This window comes from Onychomys torridus, chromosome 11, assembly GCF_903995425.1.
Source record: "Onychomys torridus chromosome 11, mOncTor1.1, whole genome shotgun sequence".
NCBI lineage: Eukaryota > Metazoa > Chordata > Mammalia > Rodentia > Cricetidae > Onychomys > Onychomys torridus.
In genome coordinates this window covers 41,272,202-41,299,601 of record NC_050453.1, presented here as the reverse complement: position 1 = coordinate 41,299,601, position 27,400 = coordinate 41,272,202, and the positions used below count along the sequence as shown (strand labels likewise).

The window sequence follows — 27,400 nt, the reverse complement described above, 5'->3', positions numbered from 1 at the left end:
GTGTCTGTATCAACATACTAATGACACAGGGATCCCCACTCTGCCATATCACACAGCCAGAACATGTGGAAAGTTTAAACCTGACCCACACACAGAGACTCCATATGAGGGAACATGCATGGAATTGATGAAAGAAATCTTCGATTTGCTCTACTGTTAGACAGGGAAAGGTTTTTAACGTGATGCTCAAGCACAGTATCAAGGTACCCCAACAGATATTCCGTCTCTAGAATTCAACTTCTCAGATGAAGAAGAAGCGTTCTCATAGTGACATCAACAGCACAGACAAAAGGTCCTTGTGTGGGAAGGAAGGGAGGCGTTCTTAAGTATGTAAATATCTTACGTCAGCTGATCCCATGGCTAGTTTAAAAAATATACCTTCTCCTTTGTCAAATCAAGGAGCAGTTAAGATAGGGTGCAAGAAAAATGGGGAGATTGTTTCCAATATCTCACTTTACTTACTTTGGGAGGGGCAGGCCGGTAAGAAGGTTCAGCAGGTAAAGGCACCTGCCACCAAACCAAATGGCCTCAGTTCACTCTCTGGGCTCCACAGGGTAGAAGGAGAGAACCAGCTTCCATTAGTTCCTTTCCTCTGACCTACATACATAAGCTAGTGAGCTTACACACACACACACACACACACACACACACACACACACACACACACACACACACAAAATTTTTAAATGTAAAAAAAAAATCTTTTAAGACAGTATCTCATGTAGTCCAAGCTGGCCTTGAACCTGCAACAGAGCTGAAGAGGATCTTAAATTTCTGACCTTCCTGCCTCCACCTCTCCTGGCTTAGGAGTTACTGAAAATTAAACAGTCTACAAACTGAGTTGTATTCCCAATATTTTCTAAAAAAGTCAAGTGAAATGTTCCCTCCTCAAGTAGAGACAAAAGCTAGAACTGTTCATTGTTAATAAAATTTCCAAAGTAGCTGAGTGTGCTGGTGTACACCCTTAATCTTAGCACTTAGAAGCTGGAGGGTCAGGAGTCCAAGGTCATCCTCAACTGCATAAGTGGGCCACTTATGTCTCAAATAACACCCCCAAATTAAAGTGTGTGTTGATTGTTTTTGTTTTGTGAAGGTTAAACTCTGGGATATGTTTTCAAGTGGAAAAGACATAGAACCAATGTCACCCAGGCAGTGGGAAGAAAATGGCTTTTACACGTATAGATAACATATAGGAGAACAAAATAGAATCCAGCTGCCCATGTGATGGGTCACATGGATAATTTTCATACTTAGTCAGGGGAGGACACTGGCTCCCACAACACCCTGGGAGTGCCTACCTGCAGCACAGGGCTGTTGTCAAAGTTGTAAGCACTTGGCCTTCCTTCCAGGGTTGAAAAGGCCACGTTGCCCCCAGTGAGGGGGGAGATGTCACTGAACTCATCAGTACACAAAGCCTGCTGCTCGTCCCCTCCTGTCCTGATGAAGCCTCGGTTGGCCTTGGAGTAGGTGTTCTCACAGGAACCACTGTAGTACTGGTAAGGAATCCAGGGTCCGTCCTCCCGAGTGCGCTTATAAATGGCGAAGCTCTCTGGGCGGCTGGTGTGGAACTTGAGGCGCACGTAGGTTATGTCAAAAGCCTTTCCTACGGAGCAAACACATCAGAGTCCTTAAGTCGTGTGGATGAAGATGAGACATGCCCCTATTCCTAACCAGGTCTGAGGCTTGATGAAGAGGGCCCAGCATTAGACCACAAGGACCTCAGCACACTAAACACAGTGGTTGGGCCTGCTGGACTATGCTAAACCTGGAAATTGCACATTTCCCAGCGTTAGACCAAGTACAATTGGCTTCTTAATGTTTGCTGTGAAAATTTGTGATGTAAGTTCAGGACTAATTAATTTTAAAATAAAACTAAATAAAAAGTTCACCTATTCTTAATGCTGCTGTTTCAGCGAAAGCTTAATTAAAAGATATTAAAAAACATGAGAACTTTTGAAATAAATCTCCTGGGTACTTTCAATACTTAAAAAAAACAAAAACAACCTTACTTCTTATTAACTATTAACTACAGCACTTCTCTTGGTGCAGGAAATACTCTCTTGTCTACGCCAGTGGAAAGCAGTGTTTGGGACATGAACAGGAAAGGAGAAAATCCTCATTCAGAAGCCCAACCAAGAGCTATAAGGAGAAAGAGAAAGGCATCTTCAAGAGGTCATATATGAAGATGTTCACAGGAGAACACATGAGAAGTCGCTCTGAGCAGCCAAGGGCAGAGGAGGAGTCAGTGGGCTGGCTGCCCTCTAGAAGCAGAGTCACTGGGTCCAGAGGGTCCCTGCACAGCCAATGGTTGGGATGGCATGTCCTCGGACACTATGCAACCATTTAATCCCCATCCATGCACTCATCAGGCCTATCCCTTACAATACGTATGCTTTGCTACTTCTGTGTTAGACCAGAGACACACAGTGACCACAGCTGGGTCAACAAGTATCTGTTAAGCTCAACTCCACATTCAGTCCTGTGTGATACACTGGCATAGGATGTATACAGAAAAAAAATTTTGCTCTCAAGGAGCTTGCATGTACTCCCCACAAGTGAATCACCACTTAGAAACACAAAAACAAAAACATCAACAACAAAAACCCCCTGATCTTCTCCTATGCAGAAACAGGGGGTCTCCTGCCCTCTCAGATGCTGGGGAAGAGACCTCGACTGTCAGTCCAGGTCATAACCTCCCACACAGCTTTATCTACACTGAAACTGACTTTCTCAACTGGTCCACATCATAGACGAGATTTAGTAACTGCATCCCACCCCACTCCACTCCCCCGGCCCCAGCCGGGGACACAGACACACACACAGACACACACAGACACACACACACACACACACACACACACACAGAGTACTCTAATAACTTAACACAACCGAACCTAAACAAAGCTGAAGTATGCAGAAAGAACACAGGCCTGGGCATTGCAGGGCCTGCACTCAGCCTGGCTCCTTTACTGGGTAGCTGTCTGCTTTCTGCAGTGATTTCTCATTTGTAAAGATGAGAACAATCCTGCCCCACCCACTCTTGCACACCCTTGACCCATTAGAAAGTTCTACGAGGTGTAAAGCAATATTAAAATAGTTTATAAAGAAAACTCTCCCCCCCACACCCCGAGACAGGGTTTCTTTGTGTAGTTTTGGGGCCTGTCCTGGATCTCGCTCTGTAAACCAGGTTGTATCCTCAAACTCACAGAGATCTGCCTGGCTCTGCCTCCTGAGTGCTGGGATTAAAGGCATGCACCACCACTGCCCAGCTATAAAGAAAACTCTTGAACCAAGGGTTTGGAACCATTCATACAAGGCCCTAACTGGCCCAGGGGCTACTGAGTAAGTACACTCACCAAGAGCTACACAAGTACAGACCCTCTTCAGGTGAGGTAGAGCATTTTCCCCAGACACAGATCACACATGACAGCTCACTCAGCTTCGCTGAGAGAACCACTGTCTCTGCAAGCCATCACTTCAGAATGAGGGTGAGATTGTTGTATAGTATCCATGGCATTCCAGAAACTTCCTATCAAAGACATTCCAGCAAGGCAAACAGTTGATTTTGCACAGGAGTAGGTGGCGTGGGGTGCTCACGGCTTACTCACTAATCTGTGGATTACACACTGCTTTGACTTTCCTTCTCTCCCTACCTTCCTGACATCTCACTACTTTTTAGCAGCCTGACCTATAGCAGATACCTTCTGAAATAAGTCTGCACAGGAGGCCACATTGTGGCCCTAGCAGCCAAATCTGCAGAGAGCTGCACTGCTCTCAGTAAGCTCCGAGGCTTGCTGGCTGACAGCTGAGCTCTGAGCCCCAAAGAGTTCTGGGCATAGCTCTGAAGTGGAACCCCCACTTAGCATGCAAAGGCCCTGGGCTCAAGCTCCAGCACCATACACACACACACACAGCAGACACCATCAAGAAATGGAATGGAGGGCCAGGTTACACCATCATGTGTGACCTGAAATTATGATGATCGTGGGTGATGGAGAACTGGAAAACCTAACTTGTGTGCTACACTTGGGACACCTCCATGTCTGTCTCGCCTTCCTCCTGACTGCCCTCCACCTCACCACACTTCCAGCCTCCTATTGGCCCATCTTATCATTCCACACCCGAAAAGTAAGAGCTAATTCATTGGTCGGTGGATAGAAAATAAGACCAGGTTCTCTGATTTCCAATCCAGCGACCCTGCCATACCCTCATTTCATCATGGAAGCAAGCAAAACTAGATGGTATGGATTTAAGGTACAGAAGCCACACTCTGCAGAAAGTACTCGGTTCTGAGTGTTCTACTGGCCCTCTTCCCGCCCTGCCACATTTCTTCCTTAAACAAAAAACTCAAGTGCAGATGTTCAGAATGGAGCACTCAAAATCAATTAATATTTTCTGCTTTGAATCCTACAGTCCTGAAGGAATGAGAGAAGAGGAGGGGGCTGCCTGAACAATGAGAATCCAGCCATGCTTCCAGCGGGGCCAAGCCAAGGAATTCTGCTCCAGCCTCCTACGTGGTAAAGTATTTCTAATCTCTTTGAGTAGGGAGAAGCTCTTCCTGTCTAAGAACGGGATGCAAACACTGGCTGCTGGAGAACATAAATGGCTCTCTGTTATGTGCAGTTCAGAAGAATTCCATGAGGACCTTGTGAAACAACCGCCTTTACAGTTTAGTGATGAATGACAATGGCCATACAGAACTTTCCAGGATTCCAAAATGCCTTCCATGGCTTGAACCAGAACAAAACAAGTGCCCTCTGAAGAATCAAACTAGGTGCCACCGGCTGGCTCGCTGTTGTACTTATGGGCTGACTCTCCAGAAATCCGAAAACACTCTCCCTGAAGTCAGACTTAGGAGTACAACCCTAATAAAGTCAGAGAACAAAGTCAATTAGAGATGCTGTATGTTTAGGCTACTAACTAGGGCCCTCCAAACAGTTAACACAAACAGTAGACACAGAATGCAACTGTTTGAAAACCTTTGCAGTGTGGTTAGCACAGAGTTCCCAGGACAACACGTCCAGCTGTATTCCAGCTGTCATTGCTCCACCCCAGAGATGACTGCACCAATCAGCCGCCCCAATCCAGAGAGCCCAAAGCCAAGCCATGCTGGGTTCGGGATCTTCCAGCAGACCAGACAGCACTAACACTTAAGCACATCCAGGATGTGCTAAGGTGACGGGAGCAGTTTGGCAGAGTCATCCCGCCTACTGAAAACTCGGTCCTGAGGGCCTGAGTGAAGAACTGGGTGCTTCCCACAGCCTGGAGCATCATCTTGTAAATAGAATGCTGAAAGAGAGATAGGCAGGGAAGAGGGACTGAACAGGGGCATCTCACTTCTTTCCCTTAAATTTCAGTGACTGTTCATGGTCTCGCCCTATGTCAGGCAGCCAAACACCACCAGGAAAGGGCACAGATGACGACGTGCAGAAAGTACACTTAAATGAACACAATTTACAAACGTGGCCAACCACCTTTACTGTTTCCCAGCAAACAGTAATTGTCAACTGAACTCATTATAGTGAATACAAGGGAGCTTTCGATTTGAGAAAGTGTTTCCTCTCAAGTGCAAAGCTTTCAACAGTCATATTTTCCAAGTGTGTGCAGCACACACTTCCTTTCACATTTGTGCCACACGGTGCCACAGGCACTCAAATGCAAAGCCCAAATACAGGGAGATAGGTGATTTAGATTTCTTTATAGAAGCTACTAAGACTGTCTATCAAAAGCTATTTGTAAAGATGATGGTCAGCACAAACTAAAGAGAAGGACATGCTGTGAAGTAGATGACACAATTCTGGAGACCAAAACCTCACAATTTCAAGGAATTTGACTTTTCTATAAAGTACCAAACTTAAGTTTTGGTAAAGGACACAATTCTACTCTCTTCTTAATATCCCCCAAATACCACCTGGTACTGCAGTACACTTTGAACAAACAAAATATTTCCACCTGTACTGCCAAAGACCAGATTCCCCAAATACTACATATTTTTTCAGCAAACTGAAAGGCCAAGCTAATGTGACTCAACCCAGTTAATAAATGTGGCCACGTTTGTCAGATAGCCATTTCGTGGACAGAAAGAATTCTTAACTAAATACTAGAATGTCAAGCATGCTTGGAAGGTCATTTATAACAGGTTCAAATTACCATTAGAGGCTGACATTTTCCGTCAGAAAACCTCAGGTACATTTATCCTAATCTAGATACCTCTGCCACTTCATGTTATATCTTCACCAAAAGAGATAAGATTACCACGTCAAAGTCCAAGCCAAGAACTGGGAACCGGGCTTATTAACCAGAACCTCGTGCTTACAAGGCTTAATACCAGCCCTGATTCAGGCTAGTGGGTCACAACATGCCTGAAATCCTTGAGCTAAGCTAAAGGAATGAGGCCAGACTTTCCTCCCACTCAACCACACTCAGGAAAAAAAAATATCTCCTCACTCTGCTAAGCCAAGTTCTAGCTGTGGGAACCGGCTGACATGAGGGAGGCAGACAGAGAAGGCAAATGATTACATTTATTATGGGAAGAAAGTAAGCAAGAAGACAGGAATACCTATGCTACAGAAGTCAAACTATTTAAACATGTCAAACTGTGGGAAAGAAGGAGACATCAGCATTTGGGGAAGGTCTTCACTGCTCTGTACTATCTCGTCTGCACAGAAGGGTGAATATTGGTAAAAGAATCATGAGAAAATAGTCTGACTGTAAAAACAGTTCTAACATAAGAGTGTAGTACAGACCAAGACCAACTCTATCCCTCCCCACAACCCACAAAGCCACAGAAGGCTACACACTCCAGCTTTATTTCTTCATCAATTACTTACTACGTGAATTAATTACCCCAAAGCTCACTGACAAACCACTGAGAATATTCTTATCTTCTGTTTGTAAGAATACCTTTCACTGTTTAGTTTCTGTAACTCCTAATGAACATGCTCCCTTTCCATTCCCCACTATCATGTTCTACTTGTGTCTCTTGTCAGTAGGATAAATTCCTACAAAACCATACATGGCTCACTACAAAATGGCCTTTTGTAGTCTTCATGATTGTCCATTAATTTCTTACCATAGCTATCCATTAGGTCAAAAGACAGCAGCCCTCACTAGTCCTGATAATTGTATAGATACAAATTCTTCCATTCACTCAACAAATATTATTGAACATTAATATGTGCCAGCTAGTCAATATTCTAAGAATGAGGCTACAGCAGAAAATAAGATACATGTGGTGCCAAACAAGGAGTTTACAAACCTGCAGGACACAGGGCTGGGCAAGGGATGGAATATAAAAATAACAATGATGTGACTGAGGGGATGACTTGTCCAGTGCTTGCCATGTAAGTATAAGGACCTGAATTCGATCTCCAGCACCTACATAAAAGGTCAAACATGGGGACATATGCTTACAAAACCCCAATGCTGTGAAGGCAGAGACAGGCTGACCCCTGGCACTTGTTAGCCAGCCAGCCTAGTCCAATCACCAAGTCCCAGATGCCAGTGAGGGACCCTGTTTCAAAAAACAAGATGTACTGCTCCTCAGGAATGATATCTGATGGCGAGTTCCAGCCTCCACAAGTACACATGTGCACAAACCTGAGCACTCACACATATCCAGACATACACAGGCATGTTTGTGTACACAGACACACACTTACGTGTCAGATGATAGAAAGCATGGAAGGAAGAATGCTACCAAGCACAGCACTAGCAGAGGTGACCTGCTAACACAGATACGGTGGTATGTGAGCACAGACCGTAAGTGAAACGCTGGAACACCTGGACCAGGAGCATTCTCAGGACAAATGCAAACACCCTGAGCCTGCCAGCAAGCTTTAGGGAGTGGTCACGCGGTCAGTGTGAGTCAGGTGGAAAGTATTAGAGGACAAGGCTGAGGACTTTGGAGGCCACTGAGGAGACCTGGTTCTTACTACAAATGAGGTCAAAATCTGCCGGAGAATGTTGTGCCTAAAAGTACATGTTCTGCCACTTTTAAGTTGTATTTATCTATATTTTGGGTATGTGAATGTAGGTATATGCATACTACAGTATACATGCAGAGGTCAGAGGACAACTCTGTGGGGTCTGGGCTCAAACTTGACAGGCTTTGTGCAAGTGCCTCTGGCCACTGAGTCACTCACTAGTCCCCGGCCGCTACTTTACCAGCAAAACACCATCTAGCTGGGATGAACAAAATAAAGCTGGTGGAGGAGGGGCTGCAATAACCCAGGCAGGAGACGCCAGCAGCTTGGTTCACGGCGGCAGTGACAAGCAGTGACCGACTGCAGACATATTCTGAGGGGTGAGCAGGTGAGTCTGGCTGACTGACTGATTAGATGAGGCATGTGCTTTGGCTTACGGAACTGGGAAGACAAAATTGATGTTTACTGAAACAACTGCAAGGGTAGACTGAGGAAGCTGGGGGCTTGGGATGGGTATGCATTTGTGGTGTCCACAAAACACCTGATGGAAATGTCAAGTGAGCAATTAATACACAAAACTCTGGAGCTGAGATGTAACTCTGTGGCAAAGCGCTTTCCTGGCATGAAGGAAGCCCTGGATTTAAACTCCATTACCACAGAAAGAAAGAACAAGTCTAGAGTTGAGGCAGAAGTATAGGCAGCAGAGAGAAATCTGGAAGTCATCAACAATCAGTATTCAAAGCCATGGAGTTAGACAAAAATGTCTGTAAATAAATATAAACATGGGGACAGATGAACACTGGGACTTGGGACATACTAACATTCAGATACAGGGGAAATAAAGACCCAGCAAAGAAGACTCACGAGAAATAGCAACTAAAGAAAAGGAGACTTTTTTGAGATTATAATATAATTACATCATTTCCCACTTCCTTTTCCTCTCTCCAAAGCCTCCCTTGTTCTCTTTCAAATTTATGGCCTCTTTTTCATTAATTGTTGTTACATCGTGCGTGCGTGCGTGCGTGCGTGCGTGCGTGTGTGTGCGTGTGTGTGTGTGTGTGTGTGTGTGTGTGTGTGTGCGCGCATATGTTCCTAAATACATATAAATTCATAAATACACCCTGTAAATGGTTTCAGGGCTGACCATTTGGATAACCAACTGGTATGTTTTTCAATAAGAGAAATCACCTGGAATCAAATATTTCTGAAAGATCAGAGAGATGGAGACTGAGCACTGGCCACTAGATTTCACAACCTAGAAGCCTCTAGTTAAAAACAACAAAGAATGTTGGGCTGGGTTGGGTGGAGCTGGGCGGGATGGGGTACGGATAAAAGCCAGCATAAGGACAATTTCCAAGCAATTTTGCTGGATAGGAAAAGAGAGAACTGAGAATAAACTTCCTTTAAAAAAAATTAACATTTGTGTTAATTGTGTTAACATGTGTGTGTCTGTCTGTCTGTCTGCTTCCAGAGGACACTATGTGTGTCCCAAACAGCAAGCATCTTTCCCCGAGTCGCCTCCTTGTCCAGAAACTGCCTGTAACAAGGCCAGAAGACGGCATGTCTTGTGCTGCAGTTTCAAGGGACAAGAAGTTCTCCTGTGGCAGATGTACTAAAGCAAGTCCAACAGACTAACCTTGGCCCTAGAGTGAAACCCAGGGGACAGCAAAGATTCCCAAGGGAGAAAGGACTAATAGACATTTCTGGGTCACTGTAAGTGCCTTCAAAAAATTATTTAATTTTACGTGTATGTATATACACCAAGTGTATGTAGAGGCCCTCAAGCATCAGAAGATAGTTGTGAGCCACCATGTAGGTGCTTGGAAAATCCGGGTCCCCCACAAGAGCAGAAGGTGCTCTTAATACTGAGCCAAGCAGATCAAAACCTCCAAACACTCCCTCCTGAGAGGCCCTTCCATTCCATTCAGCCTGTGTTTGTACTTTCTGGCTACAGTACTTTCCATATCCTGGCCGAGTGAGTAAGGCACCAGATGGGCAATATCACCCAGAAAACTTCTGAAAAAGGATATAAATTCTTAAGTATCATTTCTAGAAACTTCATCTTACTTCCAAAATCTGTACATTTTTTTAAACACACCATGACTTTTATAAGCAATTATGTTTGAGAATTACTTCCTTACGGTGCTCTAGAATCACCTTTGAAGGAAGTCTCTGTGAGGAACTATCTGTGTTAAGTTGGCTGAAAGTGTGTCTATGAAGGATTTTCCTAACCTAGTTAATTGATGGACTAGGGCCCATCCTGAATGTGGGCAGCACCGTTTCATGAGCTAGGTCCTACCCTGAATGAAAAGGAGAGCTTGAACTGAGCATGTGCAAGCACAAATTCATTCATCATTGTCTGTCTTGACTGCAGACAGAACTAGTCGCTTCAAATCCTGCCACTTGTCTCGCTGGCCTCGATGAACTATAGCCTGGAATTGAGAGCTTCAATAAACCCTCTCTCCCCTAAGTTGCCTGTGGGGCATTTTATCACTGCCTCAGAAACAAGTCTAACGTGTCCACTAAGCATGTTCATCTTGGTTCTCACACTTTAAATGGTTAGACAGAAAAGGGTATCTGAATGTGGCGCCACACTGCAAAATGAACGAGGCAGACCATTGACTTTCACAGGCCATGGATTTCAAGGCAAAGTGGACAAGTATCCAACTACAGACAAATGGGGGGGGGGGGGTGTAAGTGCAACAGGGGCTGGTTACTCAGTATCTACAGCTTGGGCTGACCAGACCTCCATCACATCTTATTCCCAAGTCAATTTCCTCAAGGCTGTACTTCCTAGGCCAATAAAAATATACATTTGATGTTTAGAAAATGACTATCTAAAATTTCATGATGGTATCCTTTACATACAAACAGTGGTTAAATTTCTCATCCCCTCAAGCTCCTCTCCCCACCCCAAGCCCCCAAATTGCTAATATGTAACACACATACAGGACCATCAGCAATTCTCTATAGGATGGAATAGACACAGAAGTACACTCCAACAGGTAAGAAAACAGTTTTTTCCTTTCTCTAAAAGCCTAGACTTGTTTAATCCCAGTCTCTGCTGGGTAGTGTTGGCATTTTCAGGCAGGGTGTTTGCTACTGGTTTAGACCAGTGTGGAAATATTGACTTTTCAAAGAAGTAATTTCAGATGTTTATTTTAAAAAAGAAATAAATATATCTGGAAGGTTTAAGAGCAAAGTGCATGATGCTGGTGCAGATAACCCAGGAGGAAGGAGTGAGGAGTGGAGGGGTTAAGAGAAAGGGAACAGGGAAGGGAAGGATGATGGGGGGGGGGGTTACGGACAGGAGATTGAAGACGTATAACATTCTGGAGTCCAGACCTGCTACTGATTTTCAGTTATTTCACGCACTCACACTGACCTGTGGGAGGATATTCTTTTCATTTTAGAAGCATCACTGACTTCACCTGTTATCAGACTCAGCATGAGGGGATGCTCCTTGTAGGTAAGTTTAGAGTTGGAGCTGATAGACTATATAGCCTAGAGATTATCTGGAGCTTGTCTATTTCTCTAAAGAAAAGCTTCTCTGGAATGGAGTCATGCCTACTCGCGTGCACACTATCCCCAGGCTAAGTGGCTACCAGAGCAGAGATGTATGGAAAACACTGTATGGCCAACAAAGCCTAAAATATCTACTATGTGACTGACAAATGATTTAAGAAATCCAAGAATATAAAAACAAAGGTTTCATGGGCGCTAGGGGAAAACCTACCACTATTATTTTGCTAAATGAAAGTGGCAATAAAATGACTCCTAATGATCTGTTACTAAACTTACAGATCAGTGCATTGCTCAATCCTCATTGGAGAAGCTCCTTACTGCAGTAGATGGTAATTAACACAGAGCCCCATGAGAACGAGCAGAGAGCGAGGGGCTCCAGAGCACCCAGCCCTGAATCAAGGCTCAGGCTCCATGGGAAAGAGGCAGAAAGATGGCACAGAGCCTGAGGCGGTGGATGACTCCAAGGAAACACACACCAGAACTGATGTACACACGAACTGAGAGAGACTGACAGGAGAGAAAAATGCACAGGTTCAAACCAGACAAGATCCCAGCACCCCCACCCTAACCAAGAAGTTGTTAGCAACTGATAGCTGCTGGGAGAGGAAAGATCAGCGTTCTTAACAGAGGGACACTGGGTCTACCAACCACACTCCAGGGCAAGCCTCAAACTCAGAACTACCTGTTGGACAACACAAAACAGATTTCAAGAGTGTGTGTGTGTGTGTGTGTGTGTGTGTGTGTGTGCGCGCGCGTGCGTGCTTGTGTGTGCATGTGCATTTTGGCTTTGGTTTTAACAGAAAGAACAAGAAGTTAGGTGAGTAGGGGATCCAGGAAAAATGCAAAAAATATGATCAAAATATATTGTGTGAGAAAAATTTTTAAATAAATGGTTTTCTAATCCGTGAACTTAAAAACAAGCAAACAAACAAACAAAAAGGGTTTCTACTAAAACTTCAACCACTCTCCTTATGGAGCACACCGTTTTAAAATCTGATGCAATGCATAAAATATCACCAAAATACCAGAAGTGGAAGTTTATTTCGAATTTTCTAAGATTACTGACAATTTAAATTTGGTACCTAGAAGTACTTACTATCTCACAGAAGGAAAAACCACTTTATTCTTGCAGATTAGCGTGCACAAGAGCAGTAAACAGAGCTTATCGTTTAAAAACTCAAATGTGACTGGTGTCTTTTACTGATACAGCTCATGAAAATGAAGCAGTCTGGCAGAAAGGCAGGGAAACAATGCCTCTGGAAAAAGCGTGTGGCCTTCCCAGCCCCAAGTGGCAGCAGGGAACGGAGAGAACCTGATGATGACGTCAACAGGAAGCAGAGGCAGGAGAGCGGGAAAATGGCATGTCGAAAACTGCAAATGAAATGGAAATGCGAGCAGATCTCATTCAGATCTCTGGGAGAACCTCTTGCCCTTGTCTTCTGGGTAGGAATCCAGCCTTTCACACAAGGCCTCCTTGTCCTCCGGCTCTTCTGAGCGGATGGACAGTTTACATCATGAAAACACCCAGCCAGCTGGCACCCCCTACAAGGACGGACTGTCATCAGATGCCTTCATGAGCATAACGAAGACATCCTTCACTTTTCACTCACCATGCGGGGGCATGACTCTCCACACACCCTTTAAAGTCCCCCATCCCTTCACAGACTGCGCTTAGACTTGCTATGCCATCTATGGTTAAACGGTGCCCTCCCATCATATATCAAAGCTGTATGCAACCACCCTAGACCACAGGTAAGGAGCCTTGTACTCCTAGACACAAGCACATTTGGTTTTTCCAGTGATTTCAAGTAAAAGCAGAAATTCCTAGGATAGCCTCAATTTACAACCCATGGGAATCTGCTACAACAAAGATCAAGACTTCTAAGAGAAGTTCATCAAAATGACCAGTTGGGTCTAGGCAGTTAAATATTAAATGTCCCTTTCCACAGATGAGAAATGTTCTCTAATAAATCCCCAAATTTACAAATTAGGTATATACCAGATTCAGTGAGGCTATGCGGATGGAAAAGAGGCCACTTGACAGCTCACCCACACAGCATATTTCAGGTAGTTGCCAGTACCTAAAAAATGAGCCCTTTTATCTGCTTCCCCTCTACAGTGAGAGCAAACATTCAGCACGATAACAAGAAACGCTCTTCAAATCCATCCTCTGACATATTTCAAACAGACAGCACCTTGGCTCTCCCGCACGGGCTGATTCACACGCACCCACAGTGGGACCTGTTCTACCTTTCTATTTACATCCTGGAGAACTGCCAAAGTCCTTTCCAGCTCTCTTTGATCTGATGCCAGAGACTTGGTATCCAAAAACCACCTAGAAGAACTCTCTTAGGAGCGCCATGGCTGATTGAGATGGGGAGGAGATGGAAAGTATTCCAGAGCTCCCATATCACTCCTCAGCTGCAGAATCATGCAGGTTACTCCATGAAGCACTAACTCTCCAGGCAAGTTACTGCAAAGCATCCCAAAGTCTGACTACTCGTGCTTAATTTTCTGTCCCCAAACCATATCCTGCAACTCTCCAATGTGTGCTGACACTTACTACAGTCTTGCTGCCATCTCTAAGCCATTTTAAAAATGCTGTCTTGTGATGCAATCTACTATTCTATTTCCATTTCATTGTTAGAAAATACTGGCCTGCAGATCACTAAACTGATTTTGTGACATTAATGAATTGAAACCCATGATTTGAAAATGTCATTTGGCAATCCCCAGGGCACTGTCTATGGCACAAACCAGGTGCTCTTGGTAAGTTGACTCATCTACCACACTGGACGGGTTAGAACTCTGTAATGCAATATTGTCATCTACCACGCTGGACGGGTTAGAACTCTGTAATGAAATATTGTCATCTACCACGCTGGACGGGTTAGAACTCTGTAATGAAATATTGTCATCTAAGGGTTAGAACTCTGTAATGAAATATTGTCATCTACCACACTGGATGGGTTAGAACTCTGTAATGAAATATTGTCTGGACAGGAACATAAAGCTTGGTGACATCTTTCCAAAACTCCTTTTAAAGGGATTAAAAAAAAGACAACAGAAAAAAAAAAACCCCACTAAACTAAAGCCTTTGTATATGACAGTCTTTAATGGTATCAAAGAACATATTCTTTTCTCCAAAGCTGAATTGCAAAGATTCTGTTAATGAGCATGGCACCTCTGGAGGCTCTGTATTCTAACCCTGAATAAATCAATCTTCTACATCCTTGTTAGTGACTCTGGGTCCAGATCTCCTTAGTGATGAACATGTGACACACCTTCAGGATAGCAGCATGGAGTTCTTCCCTGTCAGGTAGCACTGTCACCCAGGACTGGGGTCCGTTCTTCCCCATCAGGGAGCACTGTCACCCAGGACTGGGGTCCGTTCTTCCCCATCAGGGAGCACTGTCACCCAGGACTGGGGTCTGTTCTTCCCTGTCAGGGAGCACTGTCACCCAGGACTGGGGTCCGTTCTTCCCCGTCAGGGAGCACTGTCACCCAGGACTGGGGTTTGTTCTTCTCTGTCAGGGAGCACTGTCACCCAGTACTGGGGTCCGTTCTTCCCCGTCAGGGAGGCTGTCACCCAGTACTTGGGGTCTGTTCTTCCCTGTCAGGGAGCCTGTCACCCAGTACTTGGGGTTGGACTTCAACTACAGAAAAGACCGGAAAATGTTTACTGAACAGCCAGTTCTCCAAGTGTCATGGAACTTTTTTCCTGAGATTTTTTAAAAAATCTGACGTGTATTTACCCTTTGCAGCTTTTTAAGCCATGACATATGTACACTGAAGAACATGGGGTGTGAGTTTGGCGATCAGTGCTTTTCTCTTGGCCCTGCCTTTCCTTTATTGAGCCATGTTTCTGTTGTTTTTTAATAAGAAGGAAACAGTGAACTTAGATGAATATGGTCTGTTGCCTGGTTCATTCACTGATGTGTTTATTTTACAAACATATTTTGAAACTTAACATGTATCGGGCAATTGGTTGGATACTAAAGATAAAGACACCAAGATGGAGTAAAATTGAGTCTCTATGCAAAAGAAATTTTACCTAGTGAGAAAAAACACAAGCAAGTAAAACACAAAAAAAAAAAAAAGAGAAAAAAGAGGGTAAGAAGCAACCTCAAGTCCACTTACTTTCTGATCTGGGGTACCACCACAGCAGCAGGCATCCATCTGTCTCAGACTTTCTGATCTAAAAAATAGTTTGTGATGGGGATGTGGCTCACTAGCGTGTGGAAGGACTTGTGTTTGATACCCAGGAAAAAAGAAAAGAAAAAAAGATAGCTCATAAAGATGAATTTTAACGAAGATATATAGATTCCAAAAGGCTTGGGGCTGGGGAGGTAGCTCAGTCATACAGTACAGCGCTTGCCACACACGCCTTGAAGCCCAAGCTCACGCCCCAGTGATCCTGTAAAAAGCCAAGCATGCTGGTGCATGCTTACAGTCCCAGTGATTGGGAGGTGGGGACAGGAAGGTCCTGGGGCTTACTGGCTAGCCTGTCTAGACAAATTAGTGAGTTCCAGCTTCAGTGGGGCCCTCTCAAAAAAAAAAAAAAATTATATCTACAACATACAATATCAAGTAAAATGTTTAAATGAATTACACTTCTGTAGACTTAACTAAACTTCTACAATGCTTTCACCTATATTTTCTTCTCAGCCAAGCTCTGTGAGCCCAGCTGCAGGTAGTCTTATATTGAGCAATTTGCAAAAGACAACAGAAATTCTACTTTAAAGGTTAAAACCTTCCCAATAACTAAACATATCTTCAAACAGAAACTTTTAAGTCTTTGGATATGGGAAAGACAATTCTTGGGTTTTCATGCCCACAAAAAGGATGAACCCAGCCTCCAAATAAACATCTACAAATGGCCATGAGGAACAAGTGACATGTTATGTTTTAGAGTAAGTTCTTCCTAGGGGCTGGGAAGGTAGCTCAGTGTGAAATCCAAGTTAGATCTCCAGGGCCTGCATGAGTGGCATGGTGCTGAGCGCCTGCAATCCCAGCACTGGGAGGTGGAGACAGCTGCACTGCTGGGGCAGTTGGCAATCAGCAAGCTTCAGGACCCAGTGGGAGACCTTGTCTCAAACATCAAAGTGGAGAGCCGGCTCAGTGGGTAAAGTGTGTGCAAGCTTGAGACCTGAGCCCAGATCCCTGGAGCCTGAAGACCAACCAGTCAGGTGTGACTACACAGCTCCTGAAACCCCAGCACCGGGAGGAAGGGACAAGCGGACCCCAAGGGCTTGCTGGCCATCTGGACTAGCAGAAACAGTGAGCAACAGGTTTGGTGAGAGTCCTTGTCTCAAAATATAAAGAGGTTAAGTGACTGAGGAAGACATCCCCATCTCACCTCTGTCCTCCACATGTGCCTGCTCACATGTATACATCATGCATGAATGAAAAATAAAACAAGGTAGATACTGCCTGAGGAACAAAAACCAAAATGGACACTCTGGCCTACACACACACACACACACACACACACACACACACACACACCAAAAAAGAAAAAAAAGTTTAAGTCCTTCAGGAACACAAAAGAATGTGTTTCCTGCTCTCGTGTCTCTTGCTTGAAAAGTAAATGTCTGGATCATTTCGAAAACTCGCCCATCACGGAACAGTGGAGCTACACTGAACTCCCACCACTACTTGGCTCATGCATTCTTCCACAGTGTGGAACAAAGACCCTATTGACTTAAGCATGTAGGAGGATTAGAATCGCTGCACGGCTGTGCAGCGCATTGCTGCACTGGGATTCCACCCTGCTAAGTCAAGGCAGGCTTCTCTAGAGCTGCCTTCCTCCCTGCCAGCTGACCACAGAAAGAGACAATACACGCTGGTGTTATTTAGCAGAAAACAGGCCTACCAATCATCTGTTAATAAACACAGGCATGCTATGCTTTCCTGCCTGCTTAGTGCTGTCCTCAGCCTTTCTAAGAATGTGTTAAGAGTCCAACACTCCCCAGTTCTCAAATGTTCAGTGAGAAGCTAGAAAGAAAAACAAACAAACAAACCAAAACTATACAGAATGGAAGGCACATGAGGAGGGGAAACCGGACTCAATGGCAGAACCACAAAGCAAAAGACATACAAACCCAATAAAGAAACAGAAAAAAAAAAAAAAAAAAAGAAAGAAATGAAACATTGTTCTGGGGCCAGGTGTGGTGATACACACCTTTGATCCTAGCGCTCAAGAGGCAGAGTTCAAGCCAGCCTGGTCTACACAGCAAGTTCCAGGCTGGCCAAGTCTACATAGTAAGACCCTGACTCAAAACAACACAAAATCTCTGCTCTGTTATACTCTGTCACAGTATATTCATGGAAACTGTGTAATACAATCTGGGTAACTATATTAATTACAAAGTGATCAACAGGCATGAGTATCAAGATATATAAAGAATTAAAATACATGTAAGTTGCCATAAAACCTGAGTGCAGAAAACTCTAATTTTCATGTGATTTCAATCATACAAGACTAATAAATATTTTAGATATTTAAATACATGACTATTTCTTCTCTATCACTAAAATTTTATCTATCCAAGTTAGCCAAAATCTTTATTTAAAAACTCCTAAAGAGAAATAAATAGTAAGAAACAGCCTAATGTTGGGGATTTAAATATATATATACAGTAAATTTCATGCTATACCTATAAGAACAAGATTAGGTAGCCGAAGTGAGATTCCCAAAGAACTGCCAATCTCTAGCCAAGCAAATGTCCAGTCTCAGAAGGCACAGCACATGTGTGGCAGGTCAGGCAGCTGTTTGCCCAGACAACAGTGACAAGTCACTCAGAGGAAGGGTTCCTTGTCTACAATGCCTCTGTCTGTTTCTCACTTTAGTCCTGCTCTGGAAAGGAAAGGCATGTTTCAAGGCAGATCAATGGAGGCAGCACTAAGCCAATGAAAGGCATGCACTACAGGAGCAGTTTCTGGAGGGCTACAGCAATGGAAGACTAAAGCTTAGGAGCATCTTGCCCTTTAATCCCCTTCAGTACGCGCCCTCCCCCACCCTGTGCACATACATGGGTACACACAATTGTCACACAGCAGTCATCTGCTTTACATTGACCCTCCAAAGTCATGATCTCTTGCCATGCAACCTCCAGAAAAAAGTCAATCAAAAATGCAATCGATATACCAATTTGTTTAGAACAGGAGGACACGGCCACTCTCACTACTGGAAGAAACACTAAGCGTTCCCACTTGGGTGGTTCCTTATGAAACAATGACATGCCTGTATGACATAGGCCAATGACTGGAAAACTGTGTCTAAAAGAGCCTGCATGTAGCTGTCATAGCAATTCACAACTGTCAAAACTTAGAGCCAACCAACTTGTCAGTCAGTGAAGGAATGGATAAACTAGTACCGTTCCATACACACCATACTATGCCATGACTAAAAACAAAAACAAAATGATTATTACTAAGTAACAGAAGGCGATCTAGAAAGTGAGGAGGTATTGCATGACTGCAACCATGACACTGGAAGGTGCAAAACCACAGAGGGTAAGGGCTCGGGCACAGACAGTCGGGAACTGAGAACACAGAGGGTAAGGGCTCGGGCAGAGACAGTCGGGGAACTGAGAACACAGAGGGTAAGGGCTCGGGCAGAGTCAGGGAACTGAGAACACAGAGGGTAAGGGCTCGGGCACAGACAGTCGGGGAACTGAGAACACAGAGGGTAAGGGCTCGGGCACAGACAGTCGGGGAACTGAGAACACAGAGGGTAAGGGCTCGGGCACAGACAGTCGGGGAACTGAGAACCACTGTGGATGACAGTGGCAGACCGATGCCAGTTTGTCTCCATCCAGACTGCATGCCCCACCATGGACTTGGGGCTGGGGAGGCATTGGTTTTTTTCTTTGCTGCAATTTGTAACAAGCACACCTCCCTGGTAGGATATGTCTACTTCCAATTCAAGTTGGACTGTGAACTAAAACTGCTTTAAAGCCTACTAATTATTTTTTAAAAGAGTATTACTAAGTTTCGCTTAAAAGATTTAAGAAACTGAGTTCTATTACAGCCCCTCTTGAAGACAATCTGCATTCTAATATTAAAATCTTCACCTGAGAAGCTTCTCTTTACAGCAAAAGGAGACCATCACAGAAAACCACAACTGGGCATAATGCAGAGATCAAATGGACCATGGGAGGCCCAGTCCCAGTGGATACATTCACATCACAGTTCCTGCATCGATGGCTCAAGGAACATTGTGGAAAATGGGAAGAGTTGGAATACCAGGAAGTCTGCTCTGAAATAGTCTCCTGTAAATGGCTGCATAAAGAAGGCAGGCACCGTGTACTATCAATAGACATGCTAATATGGAGGAGGGGCATCTCATAGGGCCCCACTCCTAGATAAAGACCCACAGGCAACTACAACCGCAGAGGGAGGGACCATTAGCCTCCTCCAAGGATGGGCCCTGTATTACTTGTCCTACAGAGTGGTCAGCCCTGAAACTATACACACACCACTAATACAAGTGGAGCAGCAAGCTGAATTTCTATACCTGGGCATACATATACATGCGTGCGCAAGCGCACATGCACATACATACACACACACACACACACACACACACACACACACACACACACAAAACCTATATATATATATATAATATATATGCATGTAACACTAAAAATAAAAAAGAAGCTATCCATTGGGGTTGAGGGTATGGGAGAAGTTGGAGGAAAAGTACCTGGGAGGGGATGGAGGGAGGAAGGGGAAAAAGAAAAGTGATGTAAATCTATTTTAATTAGGATTTTTTTTTTTTAATTAAAATCTAAGAGCATTATTCCTGCCAAATGTCCTAAGGCCAGCTTTTAAGCAAAGGTAAAGGCTGTGTTGAGCTGGGCATGGTGGCACATGTCTTTAATTCCACAATTCTGGAAGGCAGGAGCAAGTGGCTCTCTGCCAAGTTGAGAGGCCAGCCTGATCTACTTGGCAAGTTCCAGGCCAGCCAGGGCTATACACTGAAACTCTGTCTGAACAATACAAAACAAAACAACTGTATCAAAACATGACCAAAAACCAAACTAGTGCCACAGAGTCTACAACAGAAGTTCCTGTTTAAAACAGTACAAAGCACCACCACTGGGATGAGTGTGTAGGCCAGCGACAGAGCAAAGGTTTAGCATGCACAAGCCCAAGGTTCAAGCTCCTGCTTCAAAACTCAAAAAACAAGCCAAACCATTACCAACAGCTACAATGGCTCTGCTTTAACTAGCTATGGAATCTTGGAAAAAGCAAAACTCCTGGTCTCAGGAGACTCAACTAAACCACTAACGGATGAGTCTGGTGGGTCCTACCCTGCCCGCCCCCACCACCACCACCACCAAAGCTGAAGCCACAGGAGTAGAGAAGGGACAGAGAAAGGGAGAGCCAGGGCCAGGTAGCAGAGGTAAGACAGACATCAAGCTGTCTTATAAACTCGAGGGAAACCACTTCATCCTAACCCACGCCACCCCTTTCCATCTTGCCTCACCCCTGCAAGTAAAACAAACATCCATACCTCCACTGTGCATGTGTGTATATATCATGATTGCTCAGATCCCTAGAAATGGATCAACAGTGATGATGGACATAGGCAACAAGACGGACCTTGGTGTCTTAAATATCAGTGGTAGGGAAAATAGCAAATACAATTTTAAAAAAAGAAAACTTTCAATGTCCACATTTTCAGTAGACTACATTACTCAGTGAGATATCCTGCCATGAAAATCTTAGTACAGAAATAACATTTCTCTATTCATAGAATTCCATGGGATATATAGTCAAGACCAATAGTGCAAGTTAGTTATTTTAAGTGAAATCACCTGATGCACAGGTTTTCAAATTTAGAGATTTACTTGTTATCATTCCACCAGGAGCTGATAAGATTCTAGAGAACTCAGTGTACTAACTAACTACAGTCAACCAAACTGACTCATAGGCCATGAAATGGGGACAGGCGGTGTATGCGTGTGTGTGTGTGTGTGTGTGTGTGTGTGTGTGTGTGTGTGTATTATTGAAAATGGATTTTTTTTTCTCATAATATATCCTGATTATGGTTTCCCCTACCTCCACTCCCCCTAGTTCCTCCTCACCTCCCTGTATCTACTCCCTTTCTGTCTCTAATTAGAAAACAAACAGGCTTCTAAGAGAGAATAATAAAATAAAAAGACAAAACAAAAACTAACACATGGGAATTGAACAAGACAAACCAACAGAAGAAAACGAGCCCAAGAGAAGACACAAGAATCAGAGACCCACTCCTTCACACATCCCATAAAAACGCTAAACTGGAAGCCATAACATGTTTGCGGAGGATGTGAGACAGGTAACGTGTAATGAGGTTTATTTTTGTCAGAAAGATGGAAGCAGGTATCTGAACAGGGCAAGTCCTCATAGAAAACCAGCTCAAGGGTCAGAGAGCCTCTTCATCTGCGGAGAAACGGGCAAGAGAAGGGCATTCTCAAGCCACAGCAGTTCCAGACAGTGGCAGAGTGCCCTCCCCCAGTGATAGTCCTCTAAAAATAATCAGAATACTGGTCTAAAATTAGCGCTCCCTCTCTCCCAGAGTGGGCCAGAGATGGTGTTCTGCTCCTCATCTGCTCCTTGCCCTCCATTCCTCATCTGCCAGGAAAGCTTGTGATCCGTTTCTCATATGTAGTCTATCAACCCTTCATCTTGGGTTTGCATTTAAACCACAACAGAAAAGGAAGTTTCTTACCATGGCTCCAGACTTGGAAATCTGAGGACCCTGTCTCGTTAGTTTATCTTTTAGGCTTAAGAGTGTTTAAAAACTATGTTCCCGGGTTAAAGAGAAGGCCCGGTGGTTAAGAACTCTGGAAGTACCTCCAAAAGACTGGGGTTCCATTCCCAGCACCAAAATGGCAACTCAACAACCATCCACAACTGCAGTTCCAGGGGTCCAACACGCTCTTCCGGCCTCTGCAGCACCAGGCGTGCATGCAGTGCACAGGCGTATGTGCAGGCAATACATACAGATCAATCTTTAAAAACTAACCAGCACTCCCCTATGGCATGTCTTTTAACGTGTCTAATTAACGTGTCACCACCAGACTGAAAAACCAAAGATTTTGTAAGTAGTTAAGAACAAGAGATAGGATAAACTTCTTGTTATGGATAATCTTACTGAACATCTCATAATTTGTAGTCATATTTAGAATTTACAATTCCATCCAAAAAAGAAAGGATGCAAACTCCCACAAGCCAACAAAAAGCACAACATACCTTTTAAAGCTTAAAACCACATAAGGCTAGAATTGAACAAATTCAAGAACTTGACTGCCCTCGACAAGTCAATTTCACAGAGACAGGGCAACGCTGAAGGAGACGGGGTACTTAGGAAGAGAGCGCAGAAAAGGCGCTTCTTGCCACGTCAGCACTACCGCCTCCTCAGGTCTCCCTGTCCAAGAGGACTCAGGATTACCCCAGAACAGTGTGTGAAGAGGAAATACTCCAAAAGCATGCCAGTTCCCCAAGACTTCAGCAACGAGAGACAGACGTGCAGGGCTAACTGGGTTTGGATTGTTTTCATTGGGAAGTCCTTTCTTCACTCCAGACAAGAGCTAGCCACCCCGCTCTCCTGGCGGCTCCTGATTACATCAGACACCAACATTTATAATTACGACAGTGCTTCCCTTAAAGGGCTGCCTTGACTTTAAAGGTCACCCTGAAAAGAGGAGTTACTAGACAACAAGGAAAATCAGTATACCTTTCCTTAACTAGCTGGCCATTGAAAAACTAGTTTTCTGTTTAAATCGCTAGGGTGGAGTATTATACTGTAAGATTAGCATGCTGGGGTACTGTCATGGCTTGAACCTGCAATGTCCCCCAGAGGCTCAAGTTCTGAACATATTTCCCAGTGGGTGGTGACACTTTAGGAGCCCAAGGGACCTTAAGGAGGTGGGGCCAAGCTTGCAGAAGTAGATCACTAGAGGAGCCTTTGAAGATTACACCCAGACTCTGAGTGCAGTCCCCATTTCTGCTCCCACTGCCACCAACTGAGCCACCCACCTCATCTTCCCCACAACACTGCATGAAAACCCTCTGAACTGTGAGCCAGAAAAAGTTCTTCACATGTTTCTGTCAGGAATTCCAGTGTAATGATACATAAACTAAGGAACAATTTTCTTTTTAATTTACACAAGTGATTTTGCAAATGTCAAGTTGTTCTTATAAAATTTTTGCAAAGCATCAATATTAATGATTGAACCCACAATACTGGAAAAGACATTCACATAATAAACTGTGAGTAATGGCAGAAGAGAACAGAAGGCAAGGAAGTGGCCAACTGTTTTGATGCAGGATTAGATGAGACAAGGACTGGACATACCATCTCCTCTTAAAGATCGACAATGGTCCAAAAAGGAGGCTTGTATAAAGCTGATGAATGCCATGACTCGGGCTCAGGATTTCTGCTCAACTGCATCCACACAGAAAGCATCCCTCTCTCTAGGTCCCTATGACTACAACAGTATCCCTTGCCTTGATAGCTCCACGAAGAGTATGGGAGCTTTCCTAGTCCTGTCCTCTATCAACGAGCCCAGCATGAACCACATGCGGCATGATAAACATCAACGATGAGCTCTGGAGACAACAGACATTTGTTGCTTACTTCCCACACACAAATGTCATTCCCAGACTCTTGAACACTTTTGCCTTTCGTAAACTATAGGCTTGAACTTAAAGCCTATGAAATGTTGGACTCATTGCTTTCAAAACCATGGTAACAATGCCATATGAACAACAGAACTATGTACACACTCAAGAACACTCAGCAACACACATGACTAATACTACGTGTATCTATCTGGTTTTAATAACTACACAATTAATTTTAATTAAATTTCTCATTAAAATAGGAAAACAAAGAGTTCTTTCCAACATGCTAAGTAATGCCAATACAACTTTGACCCAAATCAGATAAGGATGAAGTGTAAGAAAATTACAGGGCAATACAGCTTGTGAATAGAAAAATAAAATTAAACACAGCCGTCATTTATTTTTAGTTCCAGAATTGCATGGTTGTTTTCTAGTCTATGCAATTTTTGTGTTACTTTCAATTCCACAATGAAATTTTCATAATTTTCCTTCTTTAAACATACTAAACAAAGCTGTTTTTTCCACAGAAAATGTCTAATAATTTCTATAGCTGAAATTTGAGTCTTCCTCTTTTTTACCTACTGTTCTGCTTGTATTCCTTCATTGTACCACTTTCTTTTACACACCCACTTGCCTTAAGTGTTTGACACTGTGTTAAAACACAAAAACACATGTGTATAAATTATCTGAGACCTAATATAGTCCTCCAAAGGAATGTTCAATTGCTTACACTATGCACAGGGAGTAAAACCAGGCAGGCTCAACCTTAATCCAAGGTGAAGGCTTGGCTGCCTCGGACTGAGGAGATGATGCAGAGCTGGTGTGTTTCTGTCCACCTTTATCCAGAAGGGAAAAGCTCGGAGACAGCTGAAATGTTTGAGTTATCGGGCCTACCTAGCCCCGAAAGGCCTTGAACTCTGTATTTCAGACCCTTTGCTCTATGGGGCTGTCAAAGCTTTTCTTTTGTAGTCACGAAATTTTTTTCAAATTGGAAAATGTACAACACTTATTTTTGTAGATCCTGTCTTTTGTAAGTTTAATATCCAGAAATTCTCATCTATTTTGTTAGTTCTTTGAGAGATTAGTTCCTCCTCAGAAAGACTGTTTTCAAGAATCTAGATGAATAATTAAAAACAGAACCAAGTTCTCTCTGACAACATGTAAGAGTAAATCGGGATTACTCAAAAATGGACACGCTATTTGCCATCTTTATAAATTAGAAAAGTATATAGTCAGTTCAGTAGGCAAAGAAAAAGGGAATTTTATCAAATTCAATATTATTTAATAATAAAAAACATACTTTGTTGAAGCAAAGATTTCAAAGAAAACTTCTGAAATCTAACAAAAGGTATTTATCAAAAACAGTAATAATAACAACAAACCTTTAATAAAATCCTATATAATAGCAAGGTGAAACTACCTTTAAAATGAAAAGAAAATGTTAAGGACACCTAACTTTTTTTTAATTAATTAATTTATTTATTTATTTATTTATTTACTTATTTATTTATGTTGTTGTTTTGGGATAGGGTCTCTACACAGCCCAGGTTGTCCTGGGGCTCACTATCTAGTTCCCAAGCTAGTCTTTCACAGAGAACTGCTAGCCTCGGCCTCCTGAAAGCTGGGATTAAAGGCATGTGCCACCATGCCAGGCTGACATCTAACTTTCTGATGTCACACTGAAGACCTAGGCCAGTGCAGAGAAACAAATTATAGGAGTTAAGTTGAGTGTGTGGCAGGTGCCCATAATCCCAGCACTTGGGAGGCTGAGGTATGAGCGCTGCTGAGAGTTCAAGGTCAGCCTAGATGAGACTGTCTCAGAACCTCCAAAGAGTCTAACAGAAACATCTACAGTCATCGAACAAAAGATGCTCAGGGGGCTGGAGAGATGGTTCAGCGGTTAAGAGCACTGACTGCTCTTCCTGAGGTCCTGAGTTCAATTCCCAGCACCCACATGGTGGTTCACAACCATCTGTAAAGAGATCTGGTGCCCTCTTCTAGCCTGCAGGCATACATGCTGTATACATAATAAATAAATCTTAAAAAAAAAAAAAAAAAAAAGATGCTCAGGCTTTTTAACCAGTGAGATAAAATATAAAACAACAAAATACTATTTATGTCTATGATTGGTTGGGGGTAAATCTATCAAAATGAAATACCACAGAATGGATGGGCTAATAGTGTGCCTTCACTGTGTTACCACACATTTTCACCTCAGCTGGGCAACCTGAAGTGAGCATGAGGCTCCACGGGTCTAAGGCCTAGTCTTGTACACCTTGCCCTTTCTTTGGGAGTCCCCAGGCCACCTACACTTCTGACAGGCTATACATCTGGGGGTTCTCACAACCCCCAAAGGTTCAAAAATTCACTAGAGTAACTCAGACGACTCAAATTTATGAGTATGGTTTTGTTATAAAGGACACATGCAGATCACAAACAGCCTAACGAAGAGATGCAGGAGTAGCAGAGTTGAACTTAGAGAACTCTGTGCCTTCTCTTCATGGAACCAGCTGCATCTTCCTCCCAAAATAACAATGTCTCCTAGCAACCAGGAACTGTCACCTAGCCTCAATAGCTGGTTGTATCGGGGTTCCATTAAGTACTCTTGACTGAATGGTTGGCCACATATGTGGATTCAATCCCCGCCTCCTGCTACTCTTCTCAAAGGTCAAGCAAGCCCAAAGACCAACTCTTAATCACATGGTTGAGTCTTTCTGGTGCCCAGCCCACACTAAAGCTATGCAGGAGTCCACAATGAGCCCCCTCACTTGGGTAATACATGCACTCTTACCAGAGAAATCCCACAGGGTTTTGAAACTCTGTGGCAGTAACCCGAGACAAAGGTGAGATGTCTATCACTGTGTGCAGTATGGACTCCACACTCAGTATAACAGATTGTACATGGCATAGACCAAAATGATTTCAGAAGATGATTTACACTCAGCAATGTCTATGGAAAAAAGGTCCACAAAGTAAATCAGAGTTGACCATTTGAACCACACCAAGTTCATGGAAAACCTGGATAGCTGATGCAAATGAAATGGGTGTTCACCCTCTGTGTCCTCAAAACATCTTCCAGATTAAACACCGTAACTAGTATTTTTGACTTGACATTAAGTCTTAAAGTTCTCAAATCTATTTGGTTCTTAAATTGAACAGAGATGTGTCCTCATAGAAATGAGGTAAAGAGGAAGGACAAAGGTCAAAGGGAATTTAAAAAGGAAAACTTCTATTTTGGTTCTATTATAAGAAACCCTTAGGCAATGTTACAATGGATGTCTTCTAATATGCACCACTCAAAAGACACTCTTCTACCCAGTGATATT

At 43.5% G+C, this 27,400-nt stretch overlaps 1 protein-coding gene across 1 annotated transcript in view; it reads right to left on the bottom strand.

Annotated features, from left to right (window-relative positions):
- Lamc1 (laminin subunit gamma 1) overlaps positions 1-27,400 on the bottom strand; it is a 114,656-nt gene that overhangs the window by 44,218 nt on the left and 43,038 nt on the right. The window contains exon 2 of the mRNA XM_036202424.1: positions 1,299-1,603. Within this exon, the coding sequence (XP_036058317.1) occupies positions 1,299-1,603 (305 nt within the window). The remainder of the gene's footprint in view (positions 1-1,298; positions 1,604-27,400) is intronic.